At 41.9% G+C, this 16,609-nt stretch overlaps 1 protein-coding gene across 2 annotated transcripts in view; it reads left to right on the top strand.

Annotated features, from left to right (window-relative positions):
• Positions 1-1,032: 1,032 nt before the first annotated feature.
• Positions 1,033-16,609, top strand: part of UBE2E3 (ubiquitin conjugating enzyme E2 E3) — a 91,085-nt gene continuing 75,508 nt past the window's right edge. Inside the window, exons 1-3 of one of the 2 annotated variants that reach the window (XM_040357645.1) lie at positions 1,033-1,282; positions 4,197-4,423; positions 8,038-8,088. In XM_040357645.1, coding sequence (XP_040213579.1) covers positions 4,230-4,423; positions 8,038-8,088 — 245 coding nt within the window. In that variant the 5' untranslated portion in view covers positions 1,033-1,282; positions 4,197-4,229. The remainder of the gene's footprint in view (positions 1,283-4,196; positions 4,424-8,037; positions 8,089-16,609) is intronic. The other variant, XM_040357644.1, reaches the window with a different exon arrangement.

The following is a 16,609-nucleotide window of genomic DNA, read 5'->3' as shown; positions in this document are numbered from 1 at the left end:
GGTCCCGTGTCAGGGACATATTGGGGGTCGGTCCCCTGTCTGGGACATATTGGGGTCGGTCTCGTGTCAGGGACATATTGGGGGTCGGTCCCGGTGTCTGGGACATATTGGGGTCGGTCCCAGTGTCTGGGACATGTTGGAGGTCGGTCCCGGTGTCTGGGACATGTTGGAGGTCGGTCCTGTGTCTGGGACATATTGGGGTCGGTCCGGTGTCAGGGACATATTGGGGTCGGTCCCGTGTCTGGGACATATTGGGGGTCGGTCCCGTGTCAGGGACATATTGGGGGTCGGTCCCGTGTCAGGGACATATTGGGGGTCGGTCCCGTGTCTGGGACATATTGGGGTCAGTCCCGGTGTTTGGGACATATTGGGGGTCGGTCCCGGTGTCTGGGACATGTTGGAGGTCGGTCTCGTGTCTGGGACATATTGGGGGTCGGTCCCGGTGTCTGGGACATATTGGGGGTCGGTCCCGTGTCTGGGACATGTTGGAGGTCGGTAACGTGTCTGGGACATATTGGGGTCGGTCCCGGTGTCTGGGACATATTGGGGTCGGTCCTGTGTCTGGGAAATATTGGGGGTCGGTCCCGGTGTCTGGGACATATTGGGGTCGGTCCCGGTGTTTGGGACATATTGGGGGTCGGTCCCGGTGTCTGGGACATGTTGGAGGTCGGTAACGTGTCTGGGACATAAACATAAACACAGAACTCTTTGTCCTCGTGTAGCACGGAGGAGGAGGAAGAGGAAGCGCGCTCTGGTCTCTCGGCTGAACATGAAGGAGAAGCACGCGCCCCGATCACAGCTCCAAGCACGCGCTGCAACTTGCTGACTTCACCGTTTTGCGGCGGAGAAAAGGGGCGGGGCTTCCAGCACCGGGAGAAAAAGAGACAGGAGGGCGGAGTTTTGGCAGGATAGGAAAAGCTGGTGGGCGGGGCTTGTCTCTCCGGAAACCCCTCAGTGTGTTCGCAGTTTCTTCGCTCGCTCGCGCTGCCTCCAGCTATCCCTCAGCCGCTGCCTCCCATTTCCCCGCCTCCTTCTCCGCTGTCCCCACCCACCGCCGGGCTCGTCAGCGCCACCAGCAGCCGTCAAGGGCGTATTACAGGCAGCTCCCCATTCCCTCCTCCCCCTCCTCCTTCTTCTTTCTTCCGACTCTCAATGTTCGGCAGCCGGCCGGAGCCTGCTCGTTTCCCCCCCGGCTCGGTGTCTCCAGGATCCCCCCTTCCCCAGCACAGCATCCAGTGACGTGAGAACAGGGACGGAGAGCGCTCCTGAGGTAACCGGAGAGGTGAGGGAGGGATTCGGGCAGAGCCAGCTTTGTTCTTGTTTTCAGCCCCGGAGAAAAGCGAGGAGGAAGGAGGAGGAAGAGCAGAGGGGGGGGGGGGGACTGACTTCACGCATCACTTGGTACACCATGCTGATATTGGAGTGCCTCCTACCATAACAAACCGACCCCCCCACAACAATCATCCGGCCCCCACACCTGTCCACACTGCGGCCCCCCACCCAGAGGGACCCTCCTGTCTATAGGAGCCATCCCAGGGCCACATCCTGCTCGGGGGCCCCAGTCATGTCTGGGACCTGTGTCTGCTTCTCCACATCTGGGCAACCTGTGGCCCTCCATCTGGAGAGGAACAACAAGTTCCAGACATCCCAGTGTTGACATCAGACCATGGCAACCCAGAGCAACATCACCGCTGCTCCAGACAGCAACCCCACCAATGGACATCCCGGATTGGACCACATGTGGAGGAACTACAAGTCCCACTAATCTGTGGCCCTTCAGATCTAGAGAACTACAAATCCCAGCCAGACATATCTGCCATCAGGGCCTGGTGTGTGGGGGGGGGGGGGACTACAAGTACCAGCCTGTCCTGCTTGTCACCTGTCATGTCCAGCCAGGAACCCGCCAGCCATGGAGGAACTTTAAGTCTCACACCGGCTTTCTTGAGTCAGCCGCGGGCAGTTTATGGCCCTTAAGGTTTCGGGAACTACTAATCTCAGCCAACCATATCCCCATCTGGGTTTAGTGGGGAGGCACTACAAGTCCCATCTTGTTCTGCTTGTCAGCAATCTTCATAGATTGGCCAGGGACCCGCCAGCTATGGAGGAACCACACGTCCCACACCAACCTTGCCCACGGCTGACCCAGGAATCTATGGCCCTTTAGGTCTGGGGGAGCTAAAAATCCCAGCCAGACATATCCATCATTTGAGCCTGGTAGGAGGGACTACAAGTCCCTTCTTGTTGTCCCTTATCACAGATTGGCCATGGCCAACTAGGAACATGCCAACCATGGAGGAACTACACGTCTCGCACTGGCCTTCCTGTGTCGGCTGTGGACATTCTATGGCCCTTCCTGTCTGGAGAACTACAAATCCCAGCCAGCCATGTCCATCATATGGACCAGGTGTGAAGGGACCACAAGCCCCACCTTGTCGCCAATCTTCATAATCTAGCCAGGGACTGTGGAGTAACTACATGTCCTACATGGGTCTTCCTAGGTCAGCTATGGGCAATTTGCAAACCTTCTACTCTGGGGAAGGTTTGCAAATTGTCCCATCCAGCCATGTCCACCACCTGGACCTGGTGTGGAGGGACCATCTTGTTCTGTTTGTCACCAATCTTCATAAAATGGACATGGCCAGCCAGGAGCCTGCCATCTGTGGATGAACTACAGGTCCTACATGGGTCATTAATGGGCAATTGCCAACCTTCTGCTCTGGTGAACTACTAATCCCAGCCTTCCCTTTGAGTTATTTGTATCAGATCTGGGCCAGGTGTAGGGAGGACTACAAGTCCTATCCTGTCCTGCTTGTCAGCTCTCCTTATATATTGGCCATAGCCAACTAGGTACCCATCAACCTCAGGTGGGCTACAAGTCCCATCCAGTCCTGTCTGTCTGTTTATATATCTAGATTGGTCATGGCCTGATAGGTGCCTGCTAACCATTGAGCAACTACAAGTCCTACATTGGCCTTTCTAGATCAGCCGTGGGAAAGTTGCAACACTCCAGCTTCAGGGAGCTACAGATCCCAGTCTGCCCTGTAAGACATTGGTATCCGATCTGAGCCAGGTGTGGAGGGACTCCAAGACCAGTCCTTGTCAATTGTCTTTATAGATTGACCAGTTAGGTACCCACCAACCATGGGTGGGCTACAAGTCCCATCCCCTCCTGCTTGTCAGATGGCTTTTTGGTTTCAACCAGAGACTTGCCAACCAACTTGAAGTAGAACCATGAGTCCCACATGGGCCTTTCTAGATCAGCCGTGGGCAAGCTGCAACCTCAGAGCTACAAATCCCAGCCAGCCCCGTCAGCTATCTGTATCAGATCTGAGCTTATCCTGTCTGACTTGTCAGTGTTCTTTATATGACCTGCCAACCATACAGGAACTACATATCCCAATCCGCCAAGCCTGAGGGCAATGTGTTGTAGATGAGATGTGGGCAGTTTGATGCTCCACCTACAATGGAACTATATTTCCTATGCAGCAGGTCCTTATGCATGGAATCATTGATTCCTACAGAGGAACTACAAAGCCCAGCCTACCCTTGTTTACCAACCCTTCTAGTAGTTCAGATCTGGGCAGTTTGTGGTCCTTTCCAGCTGTAGAAGAACTGCAGTGGTCACCCTGAGACTTTTGGTTCCTCCTTAATTAAAGAACTACAGCTTCCTCTTAATTGATCTGCTGCTCCCCAATAAATAAAAGCGATGAAAAGTGGGATGAAGTCCAACACTGAGCCTCATTAGTGTAACTATTTACCAGACAATGCTGACTTCTGTTATTAGTTCTGCTTACCCCTGCAGATGTTCACACGTATATTTGCAGGCCAGGAATTCAGAACTAAGTAAAAGAATCTCTTTTATCCCAAAGCACGTGTCAAATGTTTTTTTCGACAATTTCAAAAATGCTTCGGAGATTCCTTGTGGTGTGAAGAGTGTGCTCTTTGATCTGGAGCACACGCTATCTATCACTCAAGGGGCGTATTATTGGTTGCTGATTGTTTTGACTGAGTGATCTTTGAAAAGTCAGACAAGAAAACTTCTGAAGGCATAATCTGGTTTATGTACCAAGTATAGCGAGTGTTTAGTTTTCCTACAGAAGTTGTTTGTTTATGGAATATAAATATTTTACTTTCATTGGGTTGTGCTGTTATTATGCTTAACTGAAGTTTTGATGATATTTTTCTTTTATTTATAGGTTCTATATCAGGACTGAGTAACTTCCACCAACATGTCCAGTGATCGGCAAAGGTCAGATGATGAAAGTCCTAGTACCAGCAGTGGAAGTTCGGATGCTGATCAGAGAGACCCACCAGCCCCCGAGCCAGAGGAGCAAGAGGAAAGGAAACCTTCAGCAGTTCAACAGAAGAAAAATACCAAATTGTCCAGTAAAACCACTGCAAAGCTGTCTACCAGTGCTAAAAGGTAATCAAACAAGTGAGATGACCAAGGATGTGTGAAAGAACCATTCTGCCGGATGCCAAGTCCCACAGGATGAAGATGACCCCTTTTGCAGTAGTAACATATTGCCATTTAGCTTTTAAGTGCACATGTAAGAATAGAAATATGGGCACTGTCATTGCTCCATGCACACTGGGCTTAGAAGTGACTAAAGTTCCCTTGGCAGAAAAAAAAAACTTGTTCATATAGAGCATTTTTGTACACCTTTTAGGAGAGTTTAGAGGTTTTTTTTTTTTCCCTGCCTTTTTAAACGATGAGCTCAAAATATGCCTGTAATCGTCTTAATGTGCATGGGCACATAAGATCACATTGAGCTGCTTCTACAGGCAAAACCCCAAACTCCTGTAGAAGCAGCAATTTTTCAGCCATTGTGCATGGAGCCTAAAGGTGCAGACTTTTGGGTCACCGAGAACAAACCGGATGGGATTTTGGTCTAGGTCAGTGCCTCACAAGGTCAACCTTTCTCAAACATTATTAACCCAGAGGAGCCCCAAAATATATTTTCAGTTCTCAGGGGCCTGCTGCTAAAACCAATTAATTGGGAGTCGGTGGGAAAAATGCCCCTTACTTTGGTGGCCAGTGGGAAAAATGCCACCCTTGGGCTCCTTTCACACGGGTAGGGTCAGTAATGATCCACCTCCGTATGTCCGTAAGCTCAGCGAGAATCGTTCCGTATATCCCCGCTGAGCCAGCGGATGACAGGGCGGTCTCTGCACACTGTGCAGGGACCGCCCTGTCTTTTCTCTCCCCTATGGGGGGAGCGGATGAACATGGACCGTATGTCCGTGCTCATTCGATCTGCTCTGCAGACAGAAGAAAAAATAGGATTTTCTTCCGTCCGCAAAATCGGATGTTTGCGGAGGCGGACGATTACGGGTGTCAGTGGATGTTCATCTGCTGACACCTGTAATCACATAGGGACCAATGCATGTCCCTTTTTCATCTGCAAACAGATGGATGAAAAAGCAGACATAAGGTCTGCACGTGTGAAAGGGGCCTTACAGACAACTAAAAAGATCATTTGTGTCTGTAGCTGGCCAAGACTATGACCTCTAACTTGATAATGCTGGCAGTCAGCCCCAGCCTCTGGTGGAATCCTGGCTGAGCACTATTGCACTAGGTAGTGTTACCTTTTACTGTGATGCCTACAATATAAAAATAAAAACAAGGCATACATGGCAGCACCCATGCTTTTATTTACATGTTCTCCTAGTACATGGGTGCTCAACCTTTGGCCCTTCAGCTGTTGCAGAACTACAATTTCCATCATGCCCCTGCCTTTGGGAGTTATGCTTGTAACTGTCAGTGACTTGCAATGCCTCATGGGACTTGTAGTTCTACAACAGCTGGAGGGCCACAGGTTGAGCACCCATGTCCTAGTAGAACAGAGTGCAAACTTGGTTGCAGTGATTGCATGGCAGCCAATCATCAAATCTTAAATTATTCTGACTTGTTTAACGTAATAAACAGTTCAGAGTTTTTACACTTTTCACATCCTAAGTGCTCTTTTGCATGATCTTTCATTGTACCTGTACCTCAAGATTCTCTTAACCATCACCCCTTATTTTCTCTATGCCCATAGATACTATGAGCATAATTTTGATAACTGTGGAAACAGTAGACTAGACCTGGGCAAACAAAAGTGTGCCAAGACCTTTACTTTTTAGCCAATCCAGTGATTTGGCATCTGTGGAATCAGAACGACTCTTTAATGGTATATTATTCCCTGAATACTGTGGTGACTATTGGTTAGAGTTGGAAAATCTTCTGTATGACAGGTAAATGACTTATCTACCATATATAAGCTCAAAGTTCTATGCCAAGGCCTCCTGAGAGATGTGTTCCTTCGTGCATCATTCAGGCAGTGTTTCTGAGTTCTAAAATTGGCCTTATGGCAGCATTCCCTGATCCATGTTGGAGAACGTGTGTCCGCTTTCAATCTCTAATATTTATAACCATCTATAACCTCTGCTGGACGTGTGTGATTTTAATGTTCTCTCCACAAGTCTGCAACCACAGAAATGCTATTTAAGGTTATGAGCTCATTCTCCCACATAGAAGCTAGCCACTAGAAACCTTCCTTTTCCTGTTGACCAAGCCTCAGACTATTGATTGTCATAAGTAAGCAATATCGCACAAAGGGGGTTTGTGTTTGCACACTATTAGCTGCAGTATTGACAAACTGAGGTGGAAGGCACAGGGGTAAGTTTGTATTTCTCCTTTATTATCTTCTGCTTATCCTGGGCAAAGCTACTCATGTAAATCCCGGCATTTATCACTTGGCTAGTTCAGACATCCTAAAATACACCAAACGTGCAAGGAAATCCTATTTTATGGAAGCATCGTAATGACTAAATGCAAAAGCAAAATTCAGGTATTTTGCAAGCAATCTTGTGCTTTAAGTATGCCAGCCTGCGTTTGATTTAATTTGCTGCTTTTTCAGTTTGTTCCAGGAAAATGCGTTGAGATTTGTGCTTCTTTGCAGGAATCTGTTCTTCCACTTCCATAAATTTCAAAAGTTAGTGTTGCTACTGCTGTTATTTTCTGTTGGCTAAAGTGCTTTTGCTTTATTCCATGTAGAATAGCACCATAAACATCTTTGTGATTTGCCGTGGCCAATTCTATTAGAGTGTTTATTTGTGGGTTTTTTCTGCTCAGGTATTGGCAAGAATGTCATGGTTTTATATAAACTGTATCTTGGCAGAATGTATCAGAGCTGAGCTTTTTCTATTTGAAAGGTTTGACTGCATTGCTAAAGAAAATTGTAAGGTCGTGAGGTGCTTTTACTTTCTCATATTTTTATTTTTTTGTTTGTTATTTAGAGTGTCTCCAAAATAGTTTTAAGTGACTTTAATCCAAGGATCATCTTTGGGTTTGTTTAGTGATCGTACTTGCTATAAATCTGTAGAATTTTGTTCACCACTGATTATTTTAATAAGTTGGAAATTGTTTTCTTTATCAGAATCTAGTAGTTTATTTAGTACTGTTTTTTTGGTATAAAATATAATCAAATTTTTTTGTATATCAGAGGAAAAAGTAGTTGTACAACTTTTTTGTAATGTATTAACTTTGTATGTTGGATTTTTAGTGCTGCAGCATTGCATAGGAATCTTTTTAATATGTTTAGAGCTAAAATAAAAATAGAAAACAGTTCGCTTTTATTCGGTTAATTGCAGCTCCTTAAGAGCACTGTTAGACTCGTCTAAAGTCATTGTCAAAATGCTGGAGTTCACCTCCTCCCTTCCAGACTCATTTGCATATTAGCTTAAAAAGGAAATCTCTCTAGCAAAGAGTGTTTGGAATCGAACCATTTTTACTTTTCTGGGGAGCTGAAAGAATCCTCTTTCACCCTCCTGCCTTTGTAGGCAGCATATCTGCATTGAAGCCCCTGGAATACAGCTGCTAAGTTCCTGTGTTGTAGGATTTGGGTTATGCCTCTGAGAACAAAGAGGAAGCAGCCATGTTAGCGTTACTGAAGGCAAAGCCAGCGTTGCATTTAACAACATCATGGTAGAGGGCAGTGTAATTCCCTGATTCATTCTGCAGAGTGTTTGAATCGCTTCTCATTTCACTTACAGAATTCAGAAGGAGTTAGCTGAAATAACCCTTGATCCACCTCCAAACTGCAGGTATGTAACAATTTACCTCTGAAAATTGCCTGATCTGATGGTAGTTTTGCATAACATTAAGGATATTTTGTCTTTTTTGAAAGTGTAAAGTTGCAAGCTTTGGTGTGCATATGATTAGTTTTTTAAAAAGGTTAAAGCTGTGAAATGCAGGTTTGGTATGTTTCAAAATTTAAAGTAGGATTTTGTTATATCTGAAGTTCCAATAACAACCGTAGTTGTTTTTTAAGTGATTTACTGGGTTGTTTATGTAAAATATAAATATCATTTTAGTTGACGTATATTTCTGAGCTGACAGCTTCTGTCATGTTATCCTTCATCTTTTTCTGCTTGTATGTAGAGTGTTTACCATGAGACTGATCTGTAACAATGTAACAAATGTTGTATTTAAACTTGTACAGAGATTTTGGAAACTAAAAAGTTTGTGCATAGTGGGTGATTATCAGCTGATTTGAATCGAATTATACAATCATTAGAAGGTTAATTATTTTAATAAGATGTTGAAGTATGTTTTATATACATTGCATTTGTGCTGCATTGGAATGTTTATACTTTGAAAGTCTTCTATAATGGAGATTTTATTTAGTAGCTTAGTTCTTTTGTAATGTAAAAGATGGAAGTAAAGTTATCAGATCTGCATTGTGTTATGCCTAATTGCTTTCAGTTCCAGTGCAGTTTAATATGTGTTTTTTCATTATCACTTTTTTTTATTATTCAGTGACAAAGTGTAATGAAAGGAACATACTTTAATGATATTAAGGAAAATTATGTGTGTAATATATATATATATATATCTATATCTTTTTATTTTTTAATAAAGATCTTAAAGATATTCTTTAAGATTTTTATTTAAAAAAATAAAGATATGTGTGTGTGTGTATGTGTGTGTGTGTATATATGTATATGTATATGTATATGTATATATGTGTATATATGTGTGTGTGTATATGTATATGTGTATGTGTGTGTGTGTATATATATATATATATATATATATATATATATATATATATATATATATATATGTGTGTATATGTATGTATGTGTGTGTATATATATATATATATATATATATATATATATATATATACATACACATATATATATATATATATATATATATATATATATATATATATGTATATACATACACATATATGTGTATGTGTATATATATATATATATATATATATGTGTATGTATATGTATATATATATATATATATATATATATATATATATATATATATATATATATATATATATATATATATATATATATATATATAAAAATTATAATCTGTAATGGTTGTGTTTTGCGATGATAACCAGTTTGCTTTCACATGATTGAATTACTCACCTCTCATGTATGAATAGGTGTTATTAAGAATGAACATCTGGGTGGACGTGGAAATGTTTTTTTTAATCTGTCACCACTGGCTGTAGCTTTATTATGCGATCTCTGCACTGACAGTCAAGGACACTTTCATAATTGCATTGTTAAATCATGCTTCATATTTAACAAGCAGTTTGACATTTTTGTCTGTATAATAACTAGTCGTTGATGATTTTAGGTAACCTATAATAAGAGAAACTTGGAGGCTGCCATTGCTAATCTTCTTAAAATGCCAGCTGTTGGGCTGTCATGCTGATCCCAAACAAGTAGATAAGGACTGTTCTCTTTTGACTTCATGATCAACATACTTTTTTCAGTAACTTTAAAAGTACTAAAACTAGAGACGGCCTAGTAAATTAGTAAATAACATTTTCGACAAGAAGTCTGCAACGTCTGCCCCATTATTTCTCTGGTAGCCCTCTGTAAACAACATAAGCATTTGACATCTACAGAGAAGTTGATTGCAGCACTGATTAGGACATCCGACTTTAATTTATTTTACCACTGTGTTTGCTATAAAAGGATAAGTACCCTGGGAAACTCCATTATTTATAGTATTAAGGGAAGAGGGAAGAAAACCTGACATATCTTCTCAACTCCTTGCTATATGTCTGCCATGAATGATGAGTGAAAATCCTTTGAATACCAGAGATTAGGAAGCGGTATATTTGATATCTCAAAGTGTGGAGGTTGACATTGGGGGCATGGCATTAAATGAGATTGATGTGGTGTGGTAATACTAGGCTGCTACACCTCCATGCCCCTGAACTTGTGTGACACCTGTAGAGTTCAGTGATATATGGCTTTATGCTGTGTACCTGTACCTAGCATATGACACGGGCAGAACTGAAGTTACTGTGTAATGGTTCCATTGGATAAAACTATTTTGCAGCATTTGACATGGGTATATAGCAAATGATGTTGCTGTATAGTAAAAAAAAAAAAAAAAAAAAAAATTTAATCTTTAAAGCGGAATTAAAACCAAAAATACAATATATCAAAGCTTACCATTCATTGGATGTGGTGGCTGCATTTGTTTTCTTGTTTTAGGCTTTTGCCCCTCTGTTTTCACCTGGTGATCTGGCCAGTAACACACTTCCTGTATTAGAGCGCCCCCCCCCCCCCCCCCCCGGATGAATAAGAACGGGGGGCACAGCAGAATTGTCAGTTTTGGAAAGGGGATTGTTGCATGTGCTAGCAGATTTAACTACACTAATAAACTGAATCTAGCTCACACTTTAATCCGTTACAGAAAACATTTTTATTTCCTTTTTTAAAACTGGTTAAATGGTTTTGTATCATCCATGTAAACTGATGCATCTGAAAGAAAGCTTGTTCTTTTGAAAAACAGATTTACTGGGTAGTTCACCAGATAAAAATAGAAGAAAGCCTAAGAAACAATCTAAGTATTGGTCATCTGCAATATAATGTTTGCTTTTGGGTTTAATACCACTTTAAATGCCTAGGGCTGTTGTGTTTCCCTGCAGCTAAATTAAAGCATTAACCATTTGAATGCACCCAGCAAAGATCACATCAGATTGTCTGAAAGCTTCTGTATATACACTGTAGAAGCTGTGCTGCTTGTACAAACAGTTAGTTAATTGTTGGTTGTTTCAAACTTAAATGTAATGTTAAAGTGGAACTTCACACTAAAAGGGAAATTCCACTTTAACATCTCCCACTACCTCCCAGTTGTCTTTGTGATCAAAGTGGAGGTTCTCTACCCTCTCCCAACCAAATGGTATTTGTAGCTGCTGACCTAAAAAAAACTTTTTTTTGTTTGTTTTGTGTAATGTGCTTATCACCTTCCTGTGTTTGGCCAACTTTTTGTTTTCCCAAAGACTTTTCCTGGAGCTCAATAGTTCTAGTAGTAGCAGACTTGTAAATAGGGACTGGATGTTGTATATCTTATATTTGTTTAGAAGTGATATGTTCCAATGGGAATAGGCTATTTTTTTTTTATTTCAATAAACACAGAATATGCAAAGTGTGAAGGGCCAGATGCTGAGTTGCTAAGATTTAGGATTGACTTGTTCTTTTCCCGGTGTATAAAATCCCAAACTTCTGTTTTTGAATACAGTTGAATCAAATATACTTGTTGGAGTTGCACATTAAGGCCTGGGTCACACCTAAGCATTTTTTTTTTTTTTTGTGTGCATTTCAGTTTTTGCAGAAATGCGCTACGGTCCGTTTAACATGGTTTTCTATGGATGTAGTTCACATCTGTGCATTTTATGGAAAGGGCCAGGGACTTTTTTTTTTCAGTTTTTTAGTTCCATAGAACTCGCTGGTTTAAAGTTGTATATTGAAAAATGCACCTGCAATATGCAAACTGCAACCTGCACACGTGTTAATAGGGCCTAAAGGATTAGTTTACCTTTTCAGAAAATGTGAAGTGCACTCAATTTTACTTGCCTGTTATGGAGTAATTGAGTACAGATATCTAGATTTCAACAGGATTGGTCAGTACTGTGACAGACTCGGACCCTCTTATGTCTAAAATTATCCTATGTCCACTAGGGGCATAGGATGACTGAGAAATGATATATTGGACTACCTAAGAGGGGATTATTATGTAATTATTGTCCACAATATATTCCAGGATATCTGTGAGAACTATTTGCTGGTTGTTGATTCTAAACTCAAAGGGTTGGTTGTATGAGTGACTCATTCATAGATGCTAATGTCCTCGCCTCCAGCCATCTCTGTTCTCTGCTAATTGACCCTGCTATTGTGTGAAGATGTCCTGTGTTTACACTTATGATAATGTGTATTGTATAGCAGGTGAGAGGAGAAGGGATGTCTAACTTGAAAAAGGTCATGTATCAGGGTCACACTCAAATGATTAGTTAATTAGCTCATGTTAATTTATGTTCTGGTTACCTCTTTAAACTGTATATAAGGCTGTATTCTTGGTTCGATTAAACACTCCATGTTCAGCACACAAACAAGTCTCGTCTCGTTGTGTGTTGAGGGCAGCTGGAATATCTGATATCTACATCCAGACTGATAGGAAACGGTATATGAAGGAAGCAATCAATCGGAGTGTGGGACGTTCCGTTACAAGTACACAATGTGCCCTTATTTTTTTTTTTTTCTTATTAATGGTCTCACCAGGCCGTTTAAAGATGATTTTTATTACTTTAAGCTTGTGTTTCAGTCAACGCACATGGTTTAAGCACCTGCCTAGATATGAGTGTATTGTATCATAGGAGCTTAAAAGGCAAATTTGAGACCACATACATATTTTAACCTGGGAAAACTTAAATCTAGCTTATTAAAACCCTACAACCCCTTAATTATGATAATTTTCCCATGCTCTGCATTCTCTGTCTCAGCTGGCTGCCATAGAACAGTGATTAAATACATTAATAAACAGTGGTTCAAGACTAATATTGCACAGCCTTGGAAAAAATACTAATTGATTTTTTTTTTTTTTATGCATTAATGAAAGAAAATCCAGGGATAATTTGCAATATTCAGCGCACAAATCTATTAGACAAACGTGTCTTTATTATGCTGGTAAATGTCAAATTTTCTGGCATATAAATAGTCAAAATATCTCTGTGGATGCCATACCTTGCCAAATTGGTTATGATTATCATTTCTTCCAATTGCACCTTGGCTTAAGGAGTTGTGCTGGCAAAACATACACTTTTTCATTTTATAACCTCAACATCTCTTTCCAGAACTCCCTGGATTTCCTGCATGCTTTGCAGGTACTCCTCTGCGGTTCACTTTCCATTTCCAAGGACTATATATCCCATGATACCTTGCTGTCTGCAATTAGTGATCCCTGTACTGACTCCACCTCCTGAGACTCCTCCTTTAATACCTCTGTAGTTCAGAAGGCCACGCTGCAAAACCCAGCAGCAGGAATCTACAGTGATCCCTGGATGTGGCAAATGGGCACAAATAGCTGCAGGCACCAACAGCCTGTCATTGCATTGTATGGGCTCGGTGGCTGCTGCTATCCACACGCAGCTGACAATCCCAACTACAGGAATCGGTAGGGTAATGCCATTGGGATTCACAATGTGAAAAAACACTCATAAGAATGGTGCCTTTATTCACGTTGACAAACGGATCTCCGATCACCAATTTATCTTGTTTTGCACCTTTTCATATTTTGCCTACAGTCACAATATACTCCTATCTGTGTGTTCTAGCCTACAATCTATCTTTAAAAATCTAGATTTTATTCTTTCACTCGTTAAGACAACACTTAGCTGATGCATTAAAGTGATGTTAAAGACTTTCTTCCTTTTTGTTAGTTAAAAAAAATAAATAAATGCCATGTCATACTCGCCTGCTCTGTGAAATGAAATGGTTTTGCACAGAGCAGCCCCCATCCTCTTCTCAGGTCCATCACTGGCGCTCTTGGTCCCTTCCTCCTGCCAAGTACCCCTAGAGCAAATATATTGCAATGGGAGCGCCCGTTCATTCACACACAGGGCCACAGCTTGGGCCTACCCCCTCTCTCCTCTCCTCATTGGCACAGTGGATGTGATTGACAGCAGTGGGAGATAGGCTTCCACTTCTGTCTCAGCTAATGAGGAGGGTGAGTCCCCAGAAGGCTGAGACTCTAATGCACTGGATCGAGATGGGCCTCAGATGAGTATTAGGGGGGTTGCTGCACAGAGAAGGTTTTTTTTACCTTCATGTATAGAATGCATGAAGGTAAAAAAAACTTCAGCCTTTGGAAACACTTTAAAGCGGAGCTCCACCCGATTTTTAAGTCATTTGTAATATTTCTAATACTAAAAAACAATACCGAAATGGATATTTAAGTTTAATAAATATGTACATTACCTGAGTTCTTCGTTTGCCTTCCGGTCTGAAGCCTTCGGGTTTTCCTCGGGTTATTCTTATTTCCTGTCCCACGCTGCGTCTTCTGGGAGCTTGTTTCATAGCTCCCTCGTTGTCCTATTCTGGCCTAGACGAAACATCGCGTGATTTCGGGGGCCATTGCTATGGCAACACAGACGCTGACGCCCATGGTCCGTGCTGCGTGTGCGCATGCGCGAGATCGAGCGGTGGATGCTGGGAACACAGCATCACCGCAACCATGAAGTCCCTGCCCGTATCGAATGCCCACACTACAAATGGCAACGGAAGGAATATAAGTCTTTCTTCAGCACACAAAGGGAGCGGAGCGGACGTTAGAGCGGAGAGAAGTAAGTTAATTTAACCCCTGCAATTAGCTATGTAACTAGACAAAAAAAAAAAAAAACGTAATTGCATGGGAGATCCGCTTTAAGTAGAGAATACTTCTTTTTTTTTTTTTTTTTTTCACGATTCTCCTTGTTAACTAGAAATATTCTTATTCAACAAACAAAAGAATCAACTTGGTCTGAGCGCAGATAGGTTGCAACATTGTATTTGAGTGACCTTAAACAACCTGGTCATTCACATTTTATAGTTTTATAAAAAAAAAAAAAAAACAAAACTTTACTGATCCCATAATAGCAGCAGCAGCAGCAACAATGTGCAATGAATGCAAAGTCTTAAACTGCCTATGCACTAGTAGATTTTTGAACAAATGTTCATACAATAATTCTTTGTACAGTCAACTGGGCCGTATATATAAAAAAAATTAAAATTGTTTGCGTTTTTAACATTCAATTTTGGAATAAATGTAATTTCATAAAGGAAAACCACATACGCTGTTCTTTTGAATTTAATCATTGCTGTCGAAAATAAATGTTTATTTTGACCCCACTAATTAAATTATTATTTTTTTTAACCTAAACTGAAAAATGTTGAACAAAATTCTACTAGTGTATATTCAGCTTTAGTCTATCCACTGAAAGAATTCCAGTTGCACTTAGTCTTGTAGATCAGCATGAAAGAGATTCCTTTTAACGTGTATGTGAACACGTATAATGGAAACCGCAATATTGCGTTTTAATGGCTCTTAGAATTGTGAAGTGATGCAGCCTCCTTTTCAAAAAAAGGAAAAGAAAATGTATCCTTTTCCTTGTATTACTTCCTTTGTGTGCAATCCCTGGTTTTCTTGCCAGTCCACTTGCTTTCCTATTAAAAACTGACCACACTAAGTAGGAGAGCACATATTTGTCAGTTCTCCAGTGTGCTCTCCCCCAATGATCAGACTTGTCCTGAAACGCCCCTGCTGCACAGCCATTCACTGGAAAGCTCAGTGTGCCCCCCCCCCCCCCAGCTCTTATGCAGCTGGGAACAGGTGTGTGTGTGTGTGTGTGTGTGTGTGTGGTGTTTTTGTATAAAAAAAAAAAAGTCTTGCATTTCAATTTTAAACCGAATGGGTGGTATTACAATCGTTTACAATCACTTTAACTTTGTATCATCTTCATTGGGCCTTTCTGCATTGATGGAGACTGGGCAGTGACATGATGTAACCGCAGCAGGATAAAAGGGTGGCATCAGCCATAGTAAAGCGGAAGTAAAACCATCCATTAAGAGCCGGTTCACACTGGGGCGACTTGCGATCCGACTTCATGTCGCCTCAAGTCGTCCCAAGTCGCGCTGTAGAGAAAAACAATGGAAGTGAATGGGAGCAGTGTTAATACACACGACTCAAGGCGATCCGACTTCAGAAAAGGTTCCTGTACTACTTCAATTCGACTTGTAGGCGATTTGTACCCATTGATTTCAATGGAAGTCGCCTCAGAAGTCGGATCACTGTCTTATCTGAAGCTACTTTCCAGGAAGATAACATACATTTCTCAGGGAAACATCTCCTGCACCCCTCCCTCCCCCTCCCTCTCCTAGAGCTGATTGTTGTTTTATTGGCCACTGGAAAGTCTCCTGTCCTGGAGACAACTTCAAGTTGTGTTGTAAATCGCCCCAGATCGCCCTGTGGTTCATGTTCAAGTCGTGTCGGAGTCGCCTCTGAAAGTCGCGCTGGAAGTCGTGTCGCCCTAGTGTGAACCGGCTCTTAACAATTAAAAAAAAATACATTCTGCCACGTGCCGGAAATGTAACTGTCACATTGGTTGTGCTCTTAGCTAAACTGTCAAATCATCAAATGGCTGGTGTCATAACTGATCACATGTGCAGCATCATGGCAGTTGAGGATTAAACTTTGGCCAAGATAGCAGCTTCCTTGGCTGAAAACAATAGGAGGGTTTACTTCCACTTTAACTGCAGA

Source organism: Rana temporaria, chromosome 6 (assembly GCF_905171775.1).
Source record: "Rana temporaria chromosome 6, aRanTem1.1, whole genome shotgun sequence".
In the NCBI taxonomy this organism is placed as follows: domain Eukaryota; kingdom Metazoa; phylum Chordata; class Amphibia; order Anura; family Ranidae; genus Rana; species Rana temporaria.
Note: the sequence above shows the minus strand (reverse complement) of the source record. Positions and strands in the feature narration are given on the sequence as shown.